General features: G+C 39.4%; 1 protein-coding gene across 1 annotated transcript in view; it reads left to right on the top strand.

The window, feature by feature from the left end:
- TM9SF3 (transmembrane 9 superfamily member 3) overlaps nt 1–22,685 on the top strand; it is a 75,917-nt gene that overhangs the window by 27,795 nt on the left and 25,437 nt on the right. The window contains exons 4-9 of the mRNA XM_047825092.1: nt 2,682–2,842; nt 4,059–4,136; nt 10,575–10,706; nt 12,257–12,423; nt 17,887–17,981; nt 21,259–21,389. Of these exons, the coding sequence (XP_047681048.1) occupies nt 2,682–2,842; nt 4,059–4,136; nt 10,575–10,706; nt 12,257–12,423; nt 17,887–17,981; nt 21,259–21,389 (764 nt within the window). The remainder of the gene's footprint in view (nt 1–2,681; nt 2,843–4,058; nt 4,137–10,574; nt 10,707–12,256; nt 12,424–17,886; nt 17,982–21,258; nt 21,390–22,685) is intronic.

Genomic DNA, 22,685 nt, shown 5'->3' with positions numbered 1-22,685 from the left:
TATAATGTCCTTCTTCATCTCTTGTTACAGCCTTTAATTTAAAGTCTAGTTTGTCTGATATAAGTATGGCTACTCCAGCTTTCTTTTGGCTTCCAGTAGCATGATAAATAGTTCTCCATCCCCTCACTCTCAGTCTAAAGGTGTCCTCAGGTCTAAAATGAGTCTCTTGTAGACAGCAAATAGATGGGTCTTGTTTTTTTATCCATTCTGATACCCTATGTCTTTTGGTTGGCGCATTTAATCCATTTACATTCAGTGTTATTATAGAAAGATACGGGTTTAGAGTCATTGTGATGTCTGTATGTTTTATGCTTGTAGTGATGTCTCTGGTACTTTGTCTCACAGGGTCCCCCTTAGGATCTCTTGTAGGGCTGGTTTAGTGGTGACAAATTCCTTCAGTTTTTGTTTGTTTGGGAAGACCTTTATCTCTCCTTCTATTCTAAATGACAGACTTGCTGGATAAAGGATTCTCGGCTGCATATTTTTTCTGTCTAGCACACTGAAAATCTCGTGCCAATTCTTTCTGGCCTGCCAAGTTTCAAAAGAGAGATCAGTCACGAGTCTTATAGGTCTCCCTTTATATGTGAGGGCACGTTTACCCCTTGCTGCTTTCAGAATTTTCTCTTTATCCTTGTATTTTGCCAGTTTCACTATGATATGTCGTGCAGAAGATCGATTCAAGTTACGTCTGAAGGGAGTTCTCTGTGCCTCTTGGATTTCAATGCCTTTTTCAAACTTCCCCAGTTCAGGGAAGTTCTCAGCTATTATTTCTTCAAGTACCCCTTCAGCACCTTTCCCTCTCTCTTCCTCCTCTGGGATACCAATTATGCGTATATTATTTCTTTTTAGTGTATCACTTAGTTCTCTAATTTTCCCCTCATACTCCTGGATTTTTTTTATCTCTCTTTTTCTCAGCTTCCTCTTTTTCCATAACTTTATCTTCTAGTTCACCTATTCTCTCCTCTGCCTCTTCAGTCCGAGCCGTGGTGGTTTCCATTTTGTTATGCATTTCGTTTAAAGCGTTTTTCAGCTCCTCGTGACTGTTCCTTAGTCCCTTGATCTCTGTAGCAAGAGATTCTCTGCTGTCCTCTATACTGTTTTCAAGCCCAGCGATTAATTTTATGACTATTATTCTAAATTCACTTTCTGTTATATTATTTAAATCCTTTTTGATCAGCTCATTAGCTGTTGTTATTTCCTGGAGATTCTTCTGAGGGGAATTCTTCCGCTTGGTCATTTTGGATAGTCCCTGGCGTGGTGAGGACCTGCAGGGCACTTCTCCTGTGCTGTGGTGTATAACTGGAGTTGGTGGGCGGAGCCGCAGTCAGACCTGATGTCTGCCCCCAGCCCACCGCTGGGGCCACAGTCAGACTGGTGTGTGCCTTCTCTTCCCCTCTCCTAGGGGCGGGATTCACTGTGGGGTGGCGTGGCCTGTCTGGGCTACTTGCACACTGCCAGGCTTGTGATGCTGGGGATCTGGGTATTAGCTGGGGTGGGTAGGCAAGGTGCACGGGGGCAGGAGGGGCAGGCTTAGATCACTTCTCCTTAGGTGATCCACTTCAGGAGGGGCCCTGTGGCAGCTGGAGGGAGTCAGATCCGCTGCCGGAGGTTTGGCTCCGCAGAAGCGCAGAGTTGGGTGTTTGCGCAGAGCGAGCAAGTTCCCTGGCAGGAACTGGTTCTCTTTGGGATTTTGGCTGGGGGATGGGCGGGGGAGATGGCGCTGGCGAGCGCCTTTGTTCCCCACCAAACTGAGCTCTGTCGTTCCCAGGGCTCAGCAACTCTCCCTCCCTTTGTCCTCCAGCCTTCCCGCTTTCCGAGCAGAGCTGTTAACTTATGACCTCCCAGAGGCTAAGTCGCGCTTGCTGTCGGAACACAGTCCGTCAGGCCCCTCCGCTTTTGCCAGCCAGACTCGGGGGCTCTGCTTGGCCGGCGAGCCGCCCCTCCGCCCCGGCTCCCTCCCGCCCGTCCGTGGAGCGCGCACCGCCTCGCAGCCCTTCCTACCCTCTTCCGTGGGCCTCTCGTCTGCGCTTGGCTCCGGCGACTCCGTTCTGCTAATCCTCTCGCGGTTTTCTGGGTTATTTAGGCAGGTGTAGGTGGAATCTAAGTGATCAGCAGGACGCGCGGTGAGCCCAGCGTCCTCCTACGCCGCCATCTTCCTCTTCCGAGTCTTAAGGACTTCAAGAAGAGACATTTTAAGTTTTGGTACCCATAAACACCTATGTGAAGCTTATTTAGGAATGTGTAGGTTATTAGAGAAAGTACTGGATTGGGCCTCTGGGGAATGGAAACTTAATTTTAGTTTGGCCACTACTAACTGGATGACTGTGCCAGATGATGACATAGTACTTCCCTGAAATTTTCAGGTGTTAGGAAGTATATACATATAAGATGATAATTATTACAATGAAGGTGATACTCATGACAAAGCATGAACTTTGAGTATCAGTAGTGACAGGTTATGCTGAACTGTTCATGGTGTGGTTATGGTTTATGTTTGCCAAGTAGTTAACAAAGAGTAGAATTCCAGCCTATACTTTTGCCTTTTTCTAACCATGAGGAATAATGGTAATATTCCTCAAATATTGTTTGTTTATAAGAACTTTTTTTATGAGCTTTTAGCCTCTAATATATTTTAAATATTAAGTGATATTACCTTGTATAAAGTATTATTTCTTTTGTAGGTATTGTTGGTGAAGCAGATGAAAATGGAGAAGATTACTATCTTTGGACCTACAAAAAACTTGAAATAGGTTTTAATGGAAATCGAATTGTTGATGTTAATCTAACTAGTGAAGGAAAGGTGAAACTTGTTCCCAATACTAAAATCCAGATGTCATATTCAGTAAGTATTAAAATAATTATACATTAATGAGTGTTTGTGACCTGATAGCAACAGTAAAGTGTGTTTTACTACTTTAGTAAATGAAAGTAGGGTGCAACAGAATATTATTAAGACTGTTTCCTTAATGCATGTAAGTAAGCCTCCTACAAGCAGGGAGAAGATTTGCCTCAGGTCTGTATTAGATAGAGGTACACATATGCAGGACTTCTCATTGTCTATGGCAAAGTTTACCATTATAACTGAGCAGTTATAGCTAACCCAGCCATGTATTCTCATGGTTACATTTTTAGATTGTAGTATGCCTTGTTGTTTCTCTTTCCTTTTTACTGTTGCAGATAGAGATGATGCTGTATTGAAAATTGCTGGATGGGTATAGTTTACCATGTTTTGCTTTATCAGTTGGAATAAGATACTCCTGCAGAGTAAGAGCTTGTCAGAGCCCTTTGCAACTGTCAAGTTAATTCTGTTCCATTAGGATTAAAAATAGTGGAAAGAAGAAAAATCTGATGTAGGTAGCCTCTCTCTTTGCCAGTTTTTTTCCCTGATAACTGGAATGAGTCCATTGGTAGTAGCCAGTTTTTAAGTTTTTTAAGCTTATGCATATGTACTTAGTACAAATGATATTTCCGGGAACTGAACTTATAAAGAAGTTTGATAATTGTAATAAAACTAATGCAGTCTAATGTCAAAGATGGGTGGATTCTTATTTTAATTGGTCTAATTAGTTCAGTTCTTCTTTTTAACATTTAGAGAGAGAGTGCGCAAGCAAGTGGGAGAGGGGGAGAGAGAGAGGGAGACACAGAATCTGAAGCAGGCTCCAGGCTCTGAGCTGTCAGCACAGAGCCTGACGCGGGGCTTGAACTCGCGAACTGTGAGATCATGACCCGAGCTGAAGTCGGATGCTCAACTGACTAAGCCACCCAGGGACAGTTCTTACCAATTTATCAGGTCAGAGTATATAAGTAGCAAATACTTATATTAATGTCCTTGAAAACTGAAATGATCCCTCTAGGTAAAGTTGGAAGTTTTAATACACAGAGAGGAAAGTTGTTTTTTTATCATACGTGTTTCAGCTTCTCAAATTGGCAGTAACTTTCCACCATTTCTCTAGTTTCCTATTCCAATTATGTAAATCTTCCCTAATTGTGCTCAGAATTTTGTTAGCTTGTTAATTTGTTTACTGGCCTTTATTTTCGTGTGAAAAAATTTTTTTCAGGTCAAGTGGAAAAAGTCAGATGTAAAATTTGAGGATCGATTTGACAAATATCTTGATCCATCCTTTTTTCAACACAGGGTAGGTAAATTGTATCTTTTAAGACATTCATTATGTGTTTCAGTCAGTTTAACAAACATTAGTGAGCATCTGCCATATGCAAGGCACTGTGCTAAGGCCATGGAGTTCAAACATTGGGCTAGTGGTGATTTCACAGGTGAGCTTAGAGTCCTAGGGTGATAGAGAGTTGAAGGGAAGCAGTCAAAAGCCCTCTTCATCATGCCTGTGCTTTAAACTGATTTTGAGTAACCCCAGGGAAGGATACAACATACCAAAAGCCAGGATATCACTTTTATTATTAATGAGGCTAATATTGGAAAATGTGACTTCTGCCTTTGGTCAGGTGGGCTTCTTAATATTGAAATTCAGAATTAGACCGACTTCTCGCACGTAGTGCTGGACTATTGCAAGTTTCAGTATATGGGCACCTGCCCTTAGGAAACTTAAATGTGGAGAAACAGAGCAGAATGTGTGTATCCTTTAGGAAAGGAAGGAAGGGATGAGAGTGGAGTAAGACCAAAGACCATTTGCTGATGGAAATCTTTCCACACAAAAAGAAACATCAAGAATGGGAAGAAATGCCCCTCATCCCCCACCAGTACATACAAGATGGAGCTCAGATTGTAAGTCTAGTCCAGTGGCATTGTTGGCTGGTTTTGTACAGGTGGTAGCTTTGGTTTTCTACAGGAAAAAAGTTTTTATCGTAGTGGTTCCCTCCTTCAAGGATGGAGATGAAAGGACAACATGATATAAGGAGATGTATCCATTCTTCTGACTTTTTTCCTGAGTTGCAGCTTATGCCTTTTGACCTGATCTTTTAGATTGGAATTCTGAAGTTTCTTAGTAATCTGTGTTTGAGATGGCTCCGAAGCTTTTGTGGTTTGAAATTTGTATCATTGCTGCCAGACTTCACCAGAACCCGTCACTACTTCTAATCTTCCTCTGGGTCCTAGGAGAAAAAATTAAGCTATTTGGGATTTAGTCATTGCTGAATGATTTAGCATGCTACTCCTGGACCTAAAATTTCCGCCCCAATCTCCACTTCCCTACTCCTGGTGTGTTCTTTTCAGATATAGTGTTTAGGTAGTTCTGAACATGTTTGAAGGTAGAGGCACAAATAACTTCAATGTTTAGATAATATCTGAAAATATGAGGGCTCTCAACTAACATTCCCTACTGGAACACCTGAGCCTGCCTTGTTTCTCGTGCCATCGGGTACTGGTGACTTGGGGGAAAGGTTGCCATTTGGCATTTTCACTGGTAGAGCGGTGTAGCATATTTCTCCTTTCAGTAGTTATTAATTGAGCACCTGTTATGTGTCAAGCACAGTAGTGAGTAAGAGGAATACATTAGAGAATGAAAGTCAAAGATCTGCACCCTCTTGGAGTTTACCCTTCTTGTAGAGGGAGACATGTAATAAACATGGTAAGTTAAGGCTATAGTGTGTTCAAAGATACGTCCATCAAAAAAGAGCAGTGAGCAAGAATGCCACAGGCAAGGCTGGTTGTGGTTTGAATATGGTGCTCAGGGTAAGCCTCTGATGTGGACATTTGAGTACAGCCTTGAAGGAGTCGTGAGATTGGATGCAATCACCAAGGAAGAGTATGTATAAATAGAAGAGGGCCAAGGACTGAGTCCTGGGGGCAGTAAGAAAAGCTTAGGGGAAGAGTAGGAGAAGCCCCTCAGGGCTCTGAGGAGATACCAATAGAGGAGGGAGGAAAAAAAAGCTTGTGTGGTGTTCTGGAAGCCACATGAAGAAAGTGTATCATAGAGGATAGAGAGATTGGTTCTGGATTGTTGCTGCTGGGTCAGGTAAGGTGAAAGTGACTGTTGAATTCATTTGGAGTCATCAGTGAACTTGACAAAGAGCGGTTTTGGTATAGGAGTGGGACAAAATCTGAACAGAGCTGGTGTAAGAGAGCATGGAGGAGAGGTTTTGGAGACTGTAAGTTTGGCAGCTAAAGGGAGCAAAGAAATGGTGTAGTAGTAGGAAGGATAGAGTCCGGAGATTTTCTTTTGAGATAAAGAGAAACATGCGTGGAAGTGTTCAGCAGTGAGTGCAAAGCTAACAGCGCAGCAAAGAGGGAGGAGAATTACTGCAGTATGTTCCTTCAGTAGGCGGGAGGGGTAGGATCTACTGTGTAAGAGCAGGGATTGTTTCCAGGACAGTGACTACAAGCACAGGCTTAAGAGCTCGAGCTGGATACACATTCTGTCTCTGCCACCCACTATAACTGTGGCCACATTACTCAGTTCCTCAGCTCTGTCTCCTTAATAATGAAGCAAGGATCGTCATAGTGTGCAGAGTTGTGATAGTCCATTTGATAGTGCATTATAAAGCACCTAGTTCAGTGTTTGACACATAGCAGGTGCTTAATAAGTGGTAGTACTGGGGTACAGTTAGTTCTTTCTCTCCAGTGTTATAAAGTTTATGGCAAACCAGGGGTGCTGCTTTAGGGTTAGCAACACTAAGAGGTGCTGGAGTCAGCCGTTCATAGTAACCCCTTTGTGACATCTGGTTTCCTTATTAGTTTTTTTTTTTTTTTAATTTATTAATGCTTATTTATTTTGAGAGAAAGTGAGAGCACAAGTTAGGGAGGGGCAGAGAGAAAGAGGGAGAGAGAATCCCAAGCAGGCTCCACGCTGTCAGCACAGAGCCCAACGCAGGGCCCAAACCCATGAAACCGTGAGATCATGATCTGAGCCAATCGGATCATGACCTGATCTGATCATGAGTCAGATGCTTAACCGACTGGGCCACCCAGGTGCCCCTAGTTTCTTTATTATTTTTAAGAAATATTTCTCTTGCTACAATAATTTCAAAATCGTAATAGTATTTTGTAGTTTTTGGAATCAGAATATTATAAAATGTCAGGCTGATAGTACATTTTAATAGGTATTGGTTTAAAATTTGTATCTTAGATGAGAAAATAGCAGGGAGCTTTGTTGAAAGTTTTGCATTTTAGGTGTATTTTTCTTACTACTAAATAGTAACTATATAAAACTTCTTTTCTTTTCAAAAATTTGGTAAATTGACTGAAAGAAGATATGAAACATCTGTATCATTTTTCTCTCTTGTCCTTTTCTGGGTCATTAATTTCTCAGGGTGGAACAAAATCAAATCTTTGGAGAAACCTATAATTGCAGACTCCTTTGAAAAATCTTGAATGATACTTTTATGTTAAATCTTATGTAATCCTTTATTGCACATATTTCAAAACAATACATTCATTATTTCCTTTATAATTTTAGTAGGTATTCAATAAATAAATTATTAAATGGAGGAAAAAATGATTTTATGAAGAGGCAGAGGCAATTGACCATTTCCTGTTCTTCAGGGAGAGCCACAGAGTTTGTCACTTGGCTGAAGTGTCAGGGTGGGGAACAGAGCCAAGGCTGCCCTTCACCCTAGTGCGCATACTCAGCATACTGGCCCAAGTTAAAATCTGTCCTAAGTACAAGACAGTACATCCTTCATGTTAAATATTCTGTGTATGTACCTGTAGGAGTTTAGAGCAGGAGTACATCTATGACTAATGGGATATGTAGATGAGAAGTTTTATAGAAGGGAGGGTTTTTGAGTTGGGCTTTAAACAGTAGATAGAATTTACAGAAGTGGATAGAAGTAGATCCTATGTGAGAAGAAATTATGAGAAGGATACAGGTGGACACGAGTGTGCTGTACTTGTGGGTCGCTGAAGAAGGATAGGCCTGATGGAATGTAGGATGCAGTGGAGTGAAAGGTTGGCTAGAGAAGGTGAGGGAGCCATATTACAAGGGGTACAGAATATTAGGGAAAATAGTTTAGATTTGATATGTGAGAAAATAGGGAATGTCACCATCAGTTTTTTTTTTTTTTAAATTTTTTTTTCAACGTTTTTTATTTATTTTTGGGACAGAGAGAGACAGAGCATGAACGGGGGAGGGGCAGAGAGAGAGGGAGACACAGAATTGGAAACAGTCTCCAGGCTCTGAGCCATCAGCCCAGAGCCTGACGCGGGGCTCGAACTCACGGACCGCGAGATCGTGACCTGGCTGATGTCGGACGCTTAACCGACTGCGCCACCCAGGCGCCCCTGTCACCATCAGTTTTTAAAAAAAAATTTTTTTTTAATGTTTTTTTTAATTTATTTTTGAGGGAGAGAGAGACCGAGCATGAGCAGGGGAGGAACAGAGAGAGAGGGAGACATAGAATTTGAAGCAGGCTCCAGGCTCCGAGCTGTCAGCCCGGAGCCCGACGCGGGGCTCGAACTCATGAGCTGGGAGATCATGACCTGAGCCAAAGTCAGACGCTTAGCCGACTGAGCCACCCAGGCGCCCCGTCACCATCAGTTTTAAAATAGAGAAGTGGTATATGAAAATGATGTTTCAGAAAGATCGGGTAACTTTTTTTGGATAGATTGGAAGGAAGGGCAGAGACCATGATTAAAGAAGACTAATTAGGAAACCATTAGGGCTACCTCCAGGTGTGCGGTAATGGGATGGGAATGGAGAGGAAGGGATAGATATACAAGAGACATATCAAAGGAAAACAAAAGCTTACTAATTATTACTTAGGAAGGATTAAGGAGAAGGAAGAGGCAGAGATAATTCTAAACTTTCAAAGCCAAGTGTTAGTACCATTAGCAGCAGTTAGAAATCAGAAGCAAGTTATATGTGAGGCAGAAGATTATGAGTTTACTTTAGGGCAGTCTAAGTCTGAAATTCCAGAAAGACATTGAACTAAAAACGATGATGTTTAGTACAAGTACGAAACATGAATGAGGAAGAAGGCTAGAAATTTGAGTCCCGGTGGGGGTTGAGGGTGAGGGTGTTACCATCATCATTGGAACACCAGTTATAGGTTCTGAGAGTCTGAAGAAGTCACAGCAGAGTACCAAGACTGGAGCTTCTGGAAACGTTCATAAGGTGGGAGGAGCACGCACCGAAGATGAAAGAGGAGAAGGGGCAGTCAGTCAGGGAGGATGGTGCACTGGCAGTAGAGGTCCGATGTGGCAGGGAGAGTGGACAGCTCATTGACTGCTGAATCGGTTTAAAAGTTCATTGCAGGCCTGTAAGAGACATTTCGTGGGGCATGGTGAGATTCTATCATTTGGGGGAGGCCGGGTGGGAGGGGAGAAGTAGTATGTGTCGTCTCATTTGAAAAGTATTGGCATTGAAAGGAGGGAGGTAAGAAGAAGATGGGAAGAATGAGGGGACAGAAGATCAAACAAGCACTTTAAAAGATATTAATAGAAATAGCAGCTTGTCAATTTTTTCAGTGTTTTACTATGAGCTAGGCACTAAGCTATATGCTTTACATTTATTACCTTGTTTGAGCCATATAACCACACCAGGGAGTAGATAGCATTATAGATAGGGACTTTTGGAGATTGCTGATGGTGGAGAAAGGTGCAAATTTAGGGGTGCAAGAAGAGAGCACAAAGCATCTCAAAAACACCTCAAGGAATGAAAGAGGTGTAAAGCTTAGGGGAAGGCTTGACTTAAGAGGAGGCAACATCTAGGAAATTGATGGAAGGAGTGAAAGGCTAGGAAGATAAATGCAGAAAAATAAAGGAAATGGGGGCCTTGGTGAGAGAGGTGAAATTTTGAAGCCATCCTTAAGGAACTTACGGGAATTAAAATATAAAGGAATTTGAAGTCAGATGCTTCGAGTTCTGAGATGCACTCAGAGATACAGTGGTGCCTTGTGATTATAAAGCAGAGTGTGGACATAAATCTGTGACAGATGTGTGGGTGAAATAAAAGTCAAGAGTCTTGGGAACATCGGGATACAACGGGGTATCTCGTTGTTCTCTCTCCCGTGGGTAGCAGAGTTACAAGGGAGTGGATAAGGTGATGGGGTGGAGAAGATGAACTGGGAGCAAGTGAAGCATACATTCAGGAAGGCGGACTAAATCCAGGGCAGCCAACTGTGATGGTTCAGTCTTGGTGTCCTAAGGAGGTTTTCACATTGTTGCTCAGTTAGAGGGAAGGGAACTAACATTTTTTGAATATTTGCTGCTCTGTGCCAGACATGGTATCATACTTCTTATACATGTTGTTAAACCATACAAATCAAGATAGTATTTTTGATATAGAGAACCGGGGTCACATAGCTAGAAAATCGGCAGAATCTGGGTTAAAACCGAGGCCTGTTTGACTCCAAAGTCTGTGTTCTTTCTGTGTAATGCTAACTAGCATATGCTGTGTGGTCAGATTGTACTTCGTACAGTAAAATTGATTGTGAAAATCTGTATATAATATCATGTTTTTAATGCACCTGAAGTTTACTGTAAAGAAACCCAATCTCTTTGCATAGTGAATACTCATCCCCAGTGAGTCTCAAGTTTGGATTTTTATGTAAAAGTTTTAAAAGATTTTTTTTTTTTTGCACTAACATGCTGTTGTCATCATGTAGCCTATGAATTTTGTGATTAATAATTCATGTCAGTAATGTGTTATTTTCTGTTATTTTAGATTCATTGGTTCTCAATTTTCAACTCTTTCATGATGGTTATCTTCTTGGTGGGCTTAGTTTCAATGATTTTAATGAGAACTCTAAGAAAAGATTATGCCAGGTACAGTAAAGAAGAAGAGATGGATGATATGGTGAGCAAACGTTTTACATTTATTTATAATAATGATTTAACTCTTATTTTGAATGTTGGCATGTAAGTCACATGAGTGTCAGAATTCAGAATTTTCAGGTTTTAGAAAGGTGTAAAAGTTCCTGAGGGATCTCTAATCAAATATATTGTTTTTACATATTCTGATTACGTGCCCCATAATCAAATATATTAATTTTTTTTCCAGAAAAAACATTGAATGTTCACCTTAAGTGAGATAAGTATACAGTACAAATAACCTCTTCACTGTTTTTGCCACCAAATAAGAATGGTGGCACCTGGTGGCACCAGGTTTTGCCACCAAATAAGAATGTGTCCAACTCTGAAGCAGACTTCCAGTTTTCAGAGCTTTTGATTTCAGAATTGTAGCTATGAAGTTGTAGACCTGTATTGACATCTCTCTAATACTGTTAAATACTGCATTAAATTCAGGGAGTGGGCGAAAGGATTCATTTACATTTGGTTTAGTGGGTTCAGAGGGCAGGTTCACTTTCTAAATTCTTTTACTATATTATATACAATGTTGTAAATGAGCAAAAGTGTGTTCTGTAAAATATTAATGGCTGTGCTATGTAGATACATTCCATCATTAAATAAGTTTGGAAAAGAGTTAAACAGGTTAAAACTGAATTAATATGTTAATGTGTATTATGTATTTGGTGCTTTTTAGATATGTCTGACCAGGATCACCCCCAGGCAAAAAGCCAGATTATCTTAAGGGACTGATATTTAAGAAATAATGTTTTAGATACTTCTTTACTCAGGTTGAAAAGGAAAAATTGAATCCTTTTTCAAAAGTGCTGTAGGCAGTTAACTAATATTTAACAGATAATATTTAACTGATATTTCCTCATATATTGTCTTAGATTCCAGGCTATAAAAGACATTTCTGCATTGTTAGGGCATCTAAGTACTGGTTTCAATCTTTGTTTTCTGTTTGATTCTCCACCTGGCCCCTCATTATGTATGAGCCACAGGCATGATATAAATGACAAGAATAAGAATGTTCAGAGAGCCGGTGTGCTCTTCTCCCATTTTGACCATTTGTGTTTGCTCCTAGACCTTTTCTTTTCCATTTTTTGATATTCTCTGAACACAACTGGGAGCCACCTTCCTGAACCTCAGTAAATGCCATAATATTTTAACATTATAAGTTATTAAGGCAGTGATTATTTTATTTTTTAAAGTTTATTTATTTTGAAAGAGAGAGAAGGAGAGCTCAAGTAGGGGAGGGGCAGAGAGAGAGGGAGAGACAGAATCCCAAGCAGGCTCTGTGCTAGATCTCTTGAACCATGAGATCGTGACCTGAGCTGAAATCAAGAGTCAGATGCTTAACTGACTGAGTCACCAGGAGCCCTTGCAGTGATTATGTTAAATTTGAAATGTCTTTTCTCGGTATTTTGAATCCCTTTAAATAGCTGTAAGTTTGGAAGGAGGGAACTTAAAACTGGAATTGTAATTTTTCACCTACTTTATGTATTTTAATTTTATTCCAAATGCTTTTCTTTTCTCTCTCCATATTTGTGTATATAGGATAGAGACCTAGGAGATGAGTATGGATGGAAGCAGGTGCATGGAGACGTATTTAGGCCATCAAGTCATCCACTGATCTTTTCTTCTCTCATTGGTTCTGGATGTCAGATATTTGCCGTGTCTCTTATTGTTATTATTGTTGCAATGATAGAAGATTTATATACAGAGTAAGTACATGTGTTTAATTTTATTTTTTTGTTCTTGAATAGTGTTAATCATTGGACCATTTTAAGTCAATTATAATTAAATATTTGCTTATTTCCATTATCTTAGAATTTAATATAGCATAAATGTTCTTACTGCAGATAAATAATGAATAATAATATTCAGCTATAAGTATGTTTTTCTGTGACATGCTAAAACATACTAACCTTACTGAACATTTTCATTGGTTATAAACGTTGTGTTCCATTTAGAGGTATGAACAGAGTTACTTATAAGCCAGTGGTGTTTGGCAAAATGAATAGGCATTTTTTTTGAAAGCGGAAGATCCAATTAGATCTTTGTAAAAAGCACAAGAATTTTACAGTTTCTGAATTAGTACTTCGTATTTACCTTCCAAATTGGGACACTGTCTACAGAACAGAAGAAAAATAATAAATAATCTTTAATAAATATTTAATGTTTATTCAATTTATTAATTTTAATATATAACTATTAAATAATAAATAATAGTAAAAAGAGCAGTGGAAAAGGCACATGAAGTTAGAAAAATAATTGCGTATCTATCTTACCTGTACATGGTTTTTGGTACATTTTTTTCTTTGAGGACAAAATTGGTTGCAGGAAATTCTTGATTTGATGCTTTAGATTCTGTGTCCCCCTCTCTCTCTGCCCCTCCCCTGCTCACACTCTGTCTCTGTGTCTCTCAAAAATAAATAAATATTGAAAAAAAATTAAAAAAAAGAAATTCTTGATTTGAGGTCTTTGGATTATTAGAAAATTAACACAGATCTCACATCCCTATTGAGTGGTCCTATAACCTATGCTCAGAAAGCCACGAGTGAAGCAGACACACTTTGAGCCTGGGTCGTAGGGATTATAAATTTAGGAATTTCAGACGTTGTTCCATGAAGTTCTCTATCAGAATGACACTTGTTTCCAGTTAGATCTTTTATCTCTATTTCAGTTCATAATGCATTCTTTCTTTTTTTTTTTTTTTAAATTTTTTTAATGTTTATTTCTGAGACAGAGACAGAGCATGAGTGGGGGAGGGGCAGAGAGAGAGGGACACACAGAATCAGAAGCAGGCTCCAGGCTCTCAGCTGTCAGCACAGAGCCCGGTGCGGGGCTCAAACTCACAAACCGTGAGATCGTGACCTGAGCAGAAGTTGATCACTCAACCGACTGAGCCACCCAGGTGCCCCACATAATGCATTCTTTCTTATATATGCCTGGCATTTGGTGGACAAGCAATAAATTGTTGCTGAAAGAATGGCTCTTTAGTTTTATGTTAAATATTTAATAATACTAAATTACTGTTTCTTCCTCTAGACCTTAAGCTCCTTGAGAGCAAGGACTGGATCTTCATTCATTTATCTTTGAATTCTCAAAGTACCTACTTAAATGTGTGGAAGGTACTCAATGCGTGTTAAACTCAAGTGAATATATTGATCAACAAGGTGGTTTCTCTGTAGTTTTTAAAAAAATTTTTTTTTTCAACGTTTATTTATTTTTGGGACAGAGAGAGACAGAGCATGAACGGGGGAGGGGCAGAGAGAGAGGGAGACACAGAATCGGAAACAGGCTCCAGGCTCTGAGCCATCAGCCCAGAGCCCGACGCGGGGCTCGAACTCGCGGACCGCGAGATCGTGACCTGGCTGAAGTCGGACGCTTAACCGACTGTGCCACCCAGGCGCCCCTGTAGTTTCTGTTATATTTCTTTAATAAATAACCTTTGCAATTTGTTTACCATATAAGCTTTAAAATAATTGTTCAAAACCTAAACTTAAGTGTTCTGACTTGTAGTTCATATTTTAGGATATAATGTATTTCAGATGAACTAAACCCCAAATACAAGAAAAGCATTTCAAAAATGCCAAGAAGGCATGCTTTACATCAAATACTGGGTTAAATTCATCCCCACTGACTGAATTGACACTGCACAGTCAGTCTCGAGTGGGTAACCTCTCCTAGAATTCAAGTTTTTGTGTTGTTCCTTCTCAGATGTCAGGGTTACAATTTTGGCAATTCATTTTACTGCAGAAACTCTTTGTTTATAGACCTTCAACTTTAGAAATAAGAAACTTTCTTAGCAGGCACGTCATGCATTGTTCTTCATTATTAATGTTTTTCCTGTATTGTGCTAATTTGAAGTGAACATACTTAATTATATGATTCGGTTTTTTTTTATAGAATTCGTATTAAAGTGGTATTATTTTGATATCGAAGTGACTAACATTGGTGTCCCATTAGGTGCTTGATACTTTAGGTGCTTTTTTACTTTTCACATCCATCCTTTGAAGGGGTATTCTCTATTCGACAGGTTAGAAAAGTAAAGTTCAGAGAGGTTAAGTAACATGGCTGAGATCATAACGATTGTTAGGGATGTTCATAAGCTGGGATTTGAACCTACATATGGATAAGGATATGTCTTTTGCCACAACTTGTCTCTTAATTTGCTGTGCTATGGAAATGAAAATAGAGATTATAATAAGCATAAAGTGGTGAGAAAATGAAAAACCTTGCACATGAAATTTGTAAGAATCACTTCAGAGTAGGAATGATTCTAAAAGATGAAAGGCAGATAATGTAACATGTGAAAATTATTTTGTGTTGGTGATGACCACAGCAATCAGAGAAGAAAAACTATTTAGGTAGATAGAGGATCAGTATCAATGTGGATGCCTATGAGTGTGATATAACTCCTGAGAAGGCATAGTGTTTGAGAACCTGTGGAAAAGTCTGGAAAAATACAGCTGCTCTATAACTTTGGGTGGAGAGTGGTGAGTTGACAAGTGTAAGCTCCTTAGATGTTTCCCCCCTCCAGTCTTGGAGAGATGAACAAAGAGGACAATTCCCTACCTCAGCATATTTTACAGTGTAGATGAAAACGGTGTATTTTGGGTGGAGAATGCCCATAGAATATTTATGAACGAAGAGATGAAGGGTCTGTCTGATTTTTAAAACCATGACTGATACTTACACTTCACTTAGTGCAGTGTCTCTGGGGATTGCAAGCTTAAATCCCTCGTAGGCATTTTGGACCCTCCATCACATGAGCAATACTTTTGAACCCTCTCTGCTAACATTAAGAACTTCTGACTGGTAATAGACTGGTCTTAGACCAAAGCAGCCTTTTGGTTTTCAGTATTGCTAGGCCTTTGTCAACCTTCACATACCTAGTTACAAACAGAGAATGGGCCAGATTTTTTAATGATAATCTGAAAGGAAAAAGTTAGTACTTAGAGTGTTTGAGTTGTTGAAAAAACAAATTTTGATTTTAAAAACTTTGAGACCCACGATTGTTTACTTTTTTTTTTTTTAAAGTAAGCTCTACACCCAACATGGGTCTTGAACTCATAACCTTGAGATCCAGAGTCGTGAGCCAGCCAAGTGCCCGGAGACCTATGATCTTTTTTAAAGAAAACAATATTTTTAATGTTTTTAAAAATTTATTTACTTTTGAGAGACAGCACAAGCAGGGGAGGAACAGAGAGAGAGGGAGACACAGAATTGGAAGCAGGCTTCAGGCTCTGAGCTGTCAGTGCAAAGCCCGACGTGGGGCTCAAACCCACAGACCAAGAGATCATGACCTGAGCCGAAGTCAGATGCTTAACTGACTGAGCCACCCAGGCACCCTGACCCACAGTCTTTTAAACATGGGAATGACGGGGCGCCTGGGTGGCGCAGTCGGTTGAGCGTCCGGCTTCAGCCAGGTCACGATCTCGCGGTCCGTGAGTTCGAGCCCCGCGTCGGGCTCTGGGCTGATGGCTCAGAGCCTGGAGCCTGTTTCCGATTCTGTGTCTCCCTCTCTCTCTGCCCCTCCCCCGTTCATGCTCTGTCTCTCTCTGTCCCAAAAATAAATAAACGTTGAAAAAAAGAAAATTAAAAAAAAAAAAAAACATGGGAATGACATATTCTTATATTACTGCCACATTTGTATCTAGCTATGTATTGATGGAAATTGAATACTGTAATGTTTTAACTACTATGCATCCACTTTGAGAAATTCAGCATTGGTGTTTGGGCAGAGGAGCACTACATACTTGAAGACTTTATGATCTTTTTGTATTCTATATAGGTGGACAGTGAAATATAATAATTATTACCGAGAAGGTGGTTAGTTTATGAAAATTGTACATCATCCCAGTACACACATTCGTGTGGTATTCTTGTAAATTCTCTTTAAAAGAATATTCTTTAGCTCAAATTGACAAGGTTATATGCTCTATCTACAGACTTTATTTTACCTTCCTAGTTATGCTAAGTTTCAAAAAGAGTCTTTATTGTTAGTAGTTTAAGTACATTCTTTTTGAAGTTAATTTATTTTGAGAGAGAGGAAGTGAGTGTGTGTACATGCACATGTGTGAGTAGGGGAGAAGCAGAGAGATCCCAAGCAAGCTCCGTGCTATAACTGCAGCCCAGTGCGGGCTCGATCTTATGAACCCGCGAGATCATGACCCGAGGTGAAGTCAAGAGTCAGGCCCTTAACCTCCTGAGCCACCCAGGAGGTGCCCTAAGCACATTTCTATATTATGACAAATGATACTGTCATTTATCATTTTAATATTTCTCTTTGCAACTAGGCATTTAAAATATTTTGTTCAGCTTTATTCAACAGGAGGGTTGATCTGAATTTCCTAGACACCATTAGTGGAAGAAGAGATTAGAAATTGTTGATCTGAGTTAATGTTGATTGTGGACCTATGGATTAAAAAAAAATTTTTTTTTTAATGTTTATTTATTTTTGAAGGAGAGAGAGAGAGACAGAATGTGAGCAGGGGAGGGGTAGAGAGAGGGGAGACGCAGAATCCGAAGCAGTCTCCAGGCTCCGAGCTTTCAGCACAGAGCCTGATGTGGGGCTCGATCTCACGAGCTGTGAGATCATGACCTGAGCCGAAGTCGGACGCTCAACTGACTGAGCCACCAGGCGCCCCTGGACCTATGGATTTTTAAAAAAAATTTTTAATAGTATAAGGAAAACTAAGAAAAGTCTCAGGGTTATACCATTTAAAGTAATAACACTAATATAGGTTACATTACTTCCATTTTATTTGCCAGTGGGCAAAAATCTTAAGCAATTAAATCAATTTATAAAGAGGAATATTCTAATTATTTTTCTTAACAGATGAATATCCTTATCCATATGATGTGATTGGTTCACAGGGTTGCAAAACAATTTTAGTGCCAGCTTCTAACATTTTTGCCAAAGAAATGTGAAATATTTGTTTAGAATATATTATGAAATTTAACTGCAGATGAAAAAAATTAGTATTAGCCTGTGCAGTTTTAACTAGAAATTCATTCACTCAGCAACCTTCTGAGATCCTTTATAGTCCAGGATGATATTTTTGTGTTCCTGTTAAATTTATCTTTGAAATTACACTGACCTTAATGTGATAGGCTTTATGATATTTTCTTTAAATTGTTGGTTTTAACTTACCATATATGTTGTTTCGCCTTTTCAGGAGGGGATCAATGCTCAGTACAGCCATATTTGTCTATGCTGCTACATCTCCAGTGAATGGTTATTTTGGAGGAAGTTTATATGCCAGACAAGGAGGTAACTTATAAGTGATCTCTTCGTATTTTTAATTATAGATGCCAATATTCTACTGTGGGGTATTTGGAATTTAAAATGGATAGTACAGCCATTGTAAAATACTTTGTGTTCCCATTTCACATAATGTCTACCAAACCGGCTATGGGATCTACTTTGCTTTTATGGAATCCTTCCATTTTATTTCTGAAAATTAGGAATAATTAATAGATTATGTCCATTGTTCACTGTGAAGTTAGCTAGCCCTGAGGAACATGTAGGAGAGAGTATATTTAAGTTATTGATATTACTTTGCTTTGAGGTGCCTTACTCCCTAAATGTCCTCCATGGGAGGCCTCCACATAGAGTATATAGTGTTACAGCTGAATATAAAGGCATGTTTTTTGGCTTTTGGATAAAGTATTGGACTGGAAGGAGACTAGGAGAGAGCTGTTTATTTCTATTGATTCTGAAATATTTATCAAAGGACCCTGCATTAAGATTTTTGTTATTCTTTGTCAAAATCTTTTGCTAAGATTAGCACTTCATCTTAAATACTCCCTCGCTTCTCTACTTTTGTGACCTGGAAATGATGGGAGATACAGGGAAGATGCAAAGGTACTGCTCCATGGTGTTTCTTTCTGTGGTAGCATTCAAGGGTTTTCACATTTTCTTGTTTTCCCTGTAATTGGGGCCAGAAAAGTACTGAAAGTAGATTTGCGTATTTCAGTTTATGACTGAAGGGTTGTTGAAAGACCTTAAAATTATATTCCTAAGGATGGAGACTTTCTCATGTGATTTTCCCAGCTCATCTTAAACAATGTCAGCATTAAGGGATCCTGCTTTTTAGTCGACTAGTCTTATAGATAGATTATTGGCATTCTGAGCATGTATAGGATCATTTAAAATTCCTCCAGTATATCCTGGTTTACCATTACTCTTTTTATTGGTCCTACTAGATTTAATGTGACTTGTACCTTCAGGGTAAATAATTCTTTGGATTGCCTGAGGGAGTATCATAGATTGCTAATTATTTTTGTTAACTGTTCAATGTCTTATATACCTTTAGCTACAGGAAACAAGTCTTATCATAACAGGATTACCATCCTAAGGAAATCAGGATGCCTGAGTCAACTTCAGCTTTGAATTTGATGTGAAAACTAGTTAGGCTAAGAAATTTACATTTTATGACCTCCAGAAAAGTCTTCACAGCAGAAACATTATTTAAAACAGGAAATTTATTCACTCTTGGACAGAAATTTGCTTTTAGTTTGATTGCAAGTTAAGAACACCTAGCTACACTTTTCTTTATTAACACTTAACTCTTGAAAGCAGAGTTCAGACTCAAACCTAGGAGTATCAGATGTTACCATGTATAATCTAAAGGTTTTTTTCTGATTGACAGTGCCTTGAGGAGGTCTGATCGTGTACTGATAATTTTGTCTGAGCGATCCCTAAAAGCCAGGTTAATGTAAGAAGTCAACCCAGAGAGTTGAGAATTTTTCAGACTTACTTCATTGCACTACAGTGAAGGTCTGCATATTGTCCTCAGTGTACTGGATAATCCTCCAGACCCAGTTTGAAACTAGGGGTAGCCTGGAACTTGACCAGAATCTCCAAGGTTGCAGGGGACCAACAGGAAGCACAGTGTAGATGCCTGGGCTACTGATTGTACCCAGTGGAATGTGTGTGGGATTTTTTGTGACTGTTGGAGGGAAAGGGAGTAAGAGAATTAAATATGGAATTTATTAATACATTCTGAATCTGAGCAGGTAATGGAAAGTGTAGGAAAAGATAGTGCTGAGAAAGAGATAGAATTAAATAGGAAAAATAATACTTTAATTAATGGCCACCCTTTTTGTGTTGTTTTTGTGGTAAAATGCTGAATGTTGAGTCTGTGTGTGGAAAGGAGGGTCCCTTGAAACTTACCTGAGAAAGAAATAATATAGAGTATATAGAGGTGATACTTCAAAATCAAGGAGTTTTTCTGGAAGAATGTCAAGATTTGGGATAGTAATTCTATGAGATGGATGTTTGAAAGAGCTTCACATAGAAGAAAACAGAAGTTAGGGTATTGCTTATTTTGCTTATAGCGCTTTACTTTTTTTTTTTTAAGTTTTTATTTATTTTGAGAAAGCGCGCGCGCGCGAGAGAGAGCACACGCGCGCACTTGAGTGGGGGACAGGCAGAGAGACAGGGAGAGAGACAATCCCAAGCAGGCTCTGCACCATCAGCGCAGAGCCCGATGTGGGGCTTAAAACTCACGAAACGTGAGATCATGACCTGAGCCTAAGTCCAGTGCTTAACCGACTGAGCCACCCAGGCGCCCCACTTATAGCACTTTCTGTTTGGGTCCCGATTGCTTTTGGTTGTGGAGTTGAATTGTAATATCGATCCAGTATGAAATCTTTGTGTTTTGTTCCTAAGCAGTATGCAGGTGCTTTCTTGGCAGTGCGCCTGCTCGTATACTCTGCTGTATTAGAAAGATCGCTCCTTGTTCTCCTGATCAGTATGCACACGATTTAACATTTTTGATTACATAGTATAACATTCCTTTCTTTGACTGTTTAAATAAGTTGTTCACTGTATAGAATTTTGGCGGTACAAAGAAATAGTGAAACTTAAAGTCTGTAGTTCTAATTGCTGAGAGAGAGAGCTCATGAAACACTCTTTTGTTTTTCCCTTTTGAAACAAATTTAAATATATATTTATAATCATAATTACAGCTAAAAGTAAATTTGGGGTAAGTTCAACTTAACTAGGGGTAATTTAATTTGGGGTAACTTAAACTAAGGATTTAAAAAAAATTTTTTTTAAGCAGTGTAATCTTTTCAAATGAAAGCTTACATGAACTCCATTGTGTAAATTTGTTGAAAATGGACTTGTTCTGGTTAAAACAGGGTTCGGGGCTCTTCTTTCATCAGTGACTTCATGGGCACCTCCAAGAAGCTCCCGAATTCCTATTTGGAAAACGCCTCTATAGGCCGACTTGTAGCCCAGAAAGATTGAGTGGCTTACCAAAATTCACAGCAGTTCAGTGGCAGTATCACGACAGAAAATTAGGACATTTGACTATATAGTCCATTGCTCTTTTCTGGTGCATCCACTTCAAAAGCTGTTTGCATTAGACATACTTGAATAGCTGTTGTCCTGAAACAATCATTAGAGTGTCAGATTTTAAGATGTTTACATGAGAATTTTAAATAAATGTTTTGGCACTAAAGAAACAATAATTTGGTGCCTTATGAACATTAATATATGCCCCTCACCTCCGATTTTCATTATTTCCTTTCTCTTTCAGGAAGGAGATGGATAAAGCAGATGTTTATTGGGGCATTTCTTATCCCAGCTATGGTGTGTGGCACTGCCTTCTTCATCAATTTTATAGCCATTTATTACCATGCTTCAAGAGCCATTCCTTTTGGAACAATGGTAAGTTGCTTGAATCTTGCTTTTAAACTGGAAAAGTATAAGCATTCTAATATGAGGCCTGCTATCTCTCTGAAGTACCTCTTCGTAAGAAGAATTTTGGCATTTGCAGCCAGTCCCTGACCAGTCACAGAAAGTTAGGTGAAGAAAACTTTTTCTTGATTCTGTGACCAGTGAAGTGAAAGTCCGACTTCTAAGTGTGATGAGAGAATACTATACTTTTTATCAGAGATGGGAGAAACTAGAGAATATATTATAGAGGAAGAATAATGACATACGAAAAAATGAGGGTGTTTTAAGGTGATAGTGGGTGCGTTGGTAGTGGTAGGAAGTGAAGCTTCTCCATAATACGTTTTCTTTTTTCAGTATACACTGAAAACATTTATACTGATATGTTGCTACAGACATTAAAACCCTATCTCATATCTTACCTGTAATCACAGACTTTGAAATATTTTGGATCTTTTAACTACATTAAAACTAAAACACAGATATATACCAGTGCTTTACAAAGGTAACCCACAGCCTCCAAATTGTTCTTGTTGTTACCTTTTTTTAAAAATGTTTATTTATTTTTGAGAGAGAGACAGAGTACAAGCAGGGAAGGGACAGAGAAAGAGGGAGACACAGAATCTGAACCAGGCTCCAGTCTCTGAGCTGTCAGCACAGAGCCCGACGCAGGCCTCGAACCCACGAACTGTGAGATCATGACCTGAGCTGAAGTCAGACACTTAACCGACTGAGCCACCCAGGCGCCCCTTGTTGTTACCTTTTTGGAGCAGACTTCAATATTTTGTTTTATTTTGTTTTTAAAGATATACATATATATATGTATTTAATGTTTATTTATTTTTGAGAGAGACAAAATGAGAGTAGGTTAGGGGCAGAGAGAGAGGGAGACACAGAATCCAAAGCAGGCTCCAGGCTCTGAGCTGTCAGCGCAGAGCCTGATGTGGGGCTCGAACTCATGAGCTGTGAGATTATGACCTGACCTGAAGTCGGACACTCAACCAACTGAGCCACCCAGGTGCCCCGACTTATTTTTAATGTACGCTTGTGCAGACATGTGCACCCTCTTATGCACATGTATGCAAGGTGCACCATGGTTGCTGCTTTTCAGAGAGGCTGTGTAACGTGGTCAAGGTCATACAAATATTGGCAGAACTGTAACTGGACCCATATCTCTTTCTGAATTTTGATCTTTGGTTTTCTGTCAAATGGTTTCATAAAAATTCCAGGTGATTTTGGTTGTTTTATAATCTGGGTTTCTCAAAGATCCTGCATTATACATTTTTACTA

Source organism: Prionailurus viverrinus, chromosome D2, assembly GCF_022837055.1.
Source record: "Prionailurus viverrinus isolate Anna chromosome D2, UM_Priviv_1.0, whole genome shotgun sequence".
Taxonomy (NCBI): domain Eukaryota; kingdom Metazoa; phylum Chordata; class Mammalia; order Carnivora; family Felidae; genus Prionailurus; species Prionailurus viverrinus.
Note: the sequence above shows the minus strand (reverse complement) of the source record. Positions and strands in the feature narration are given on the sequence as shown.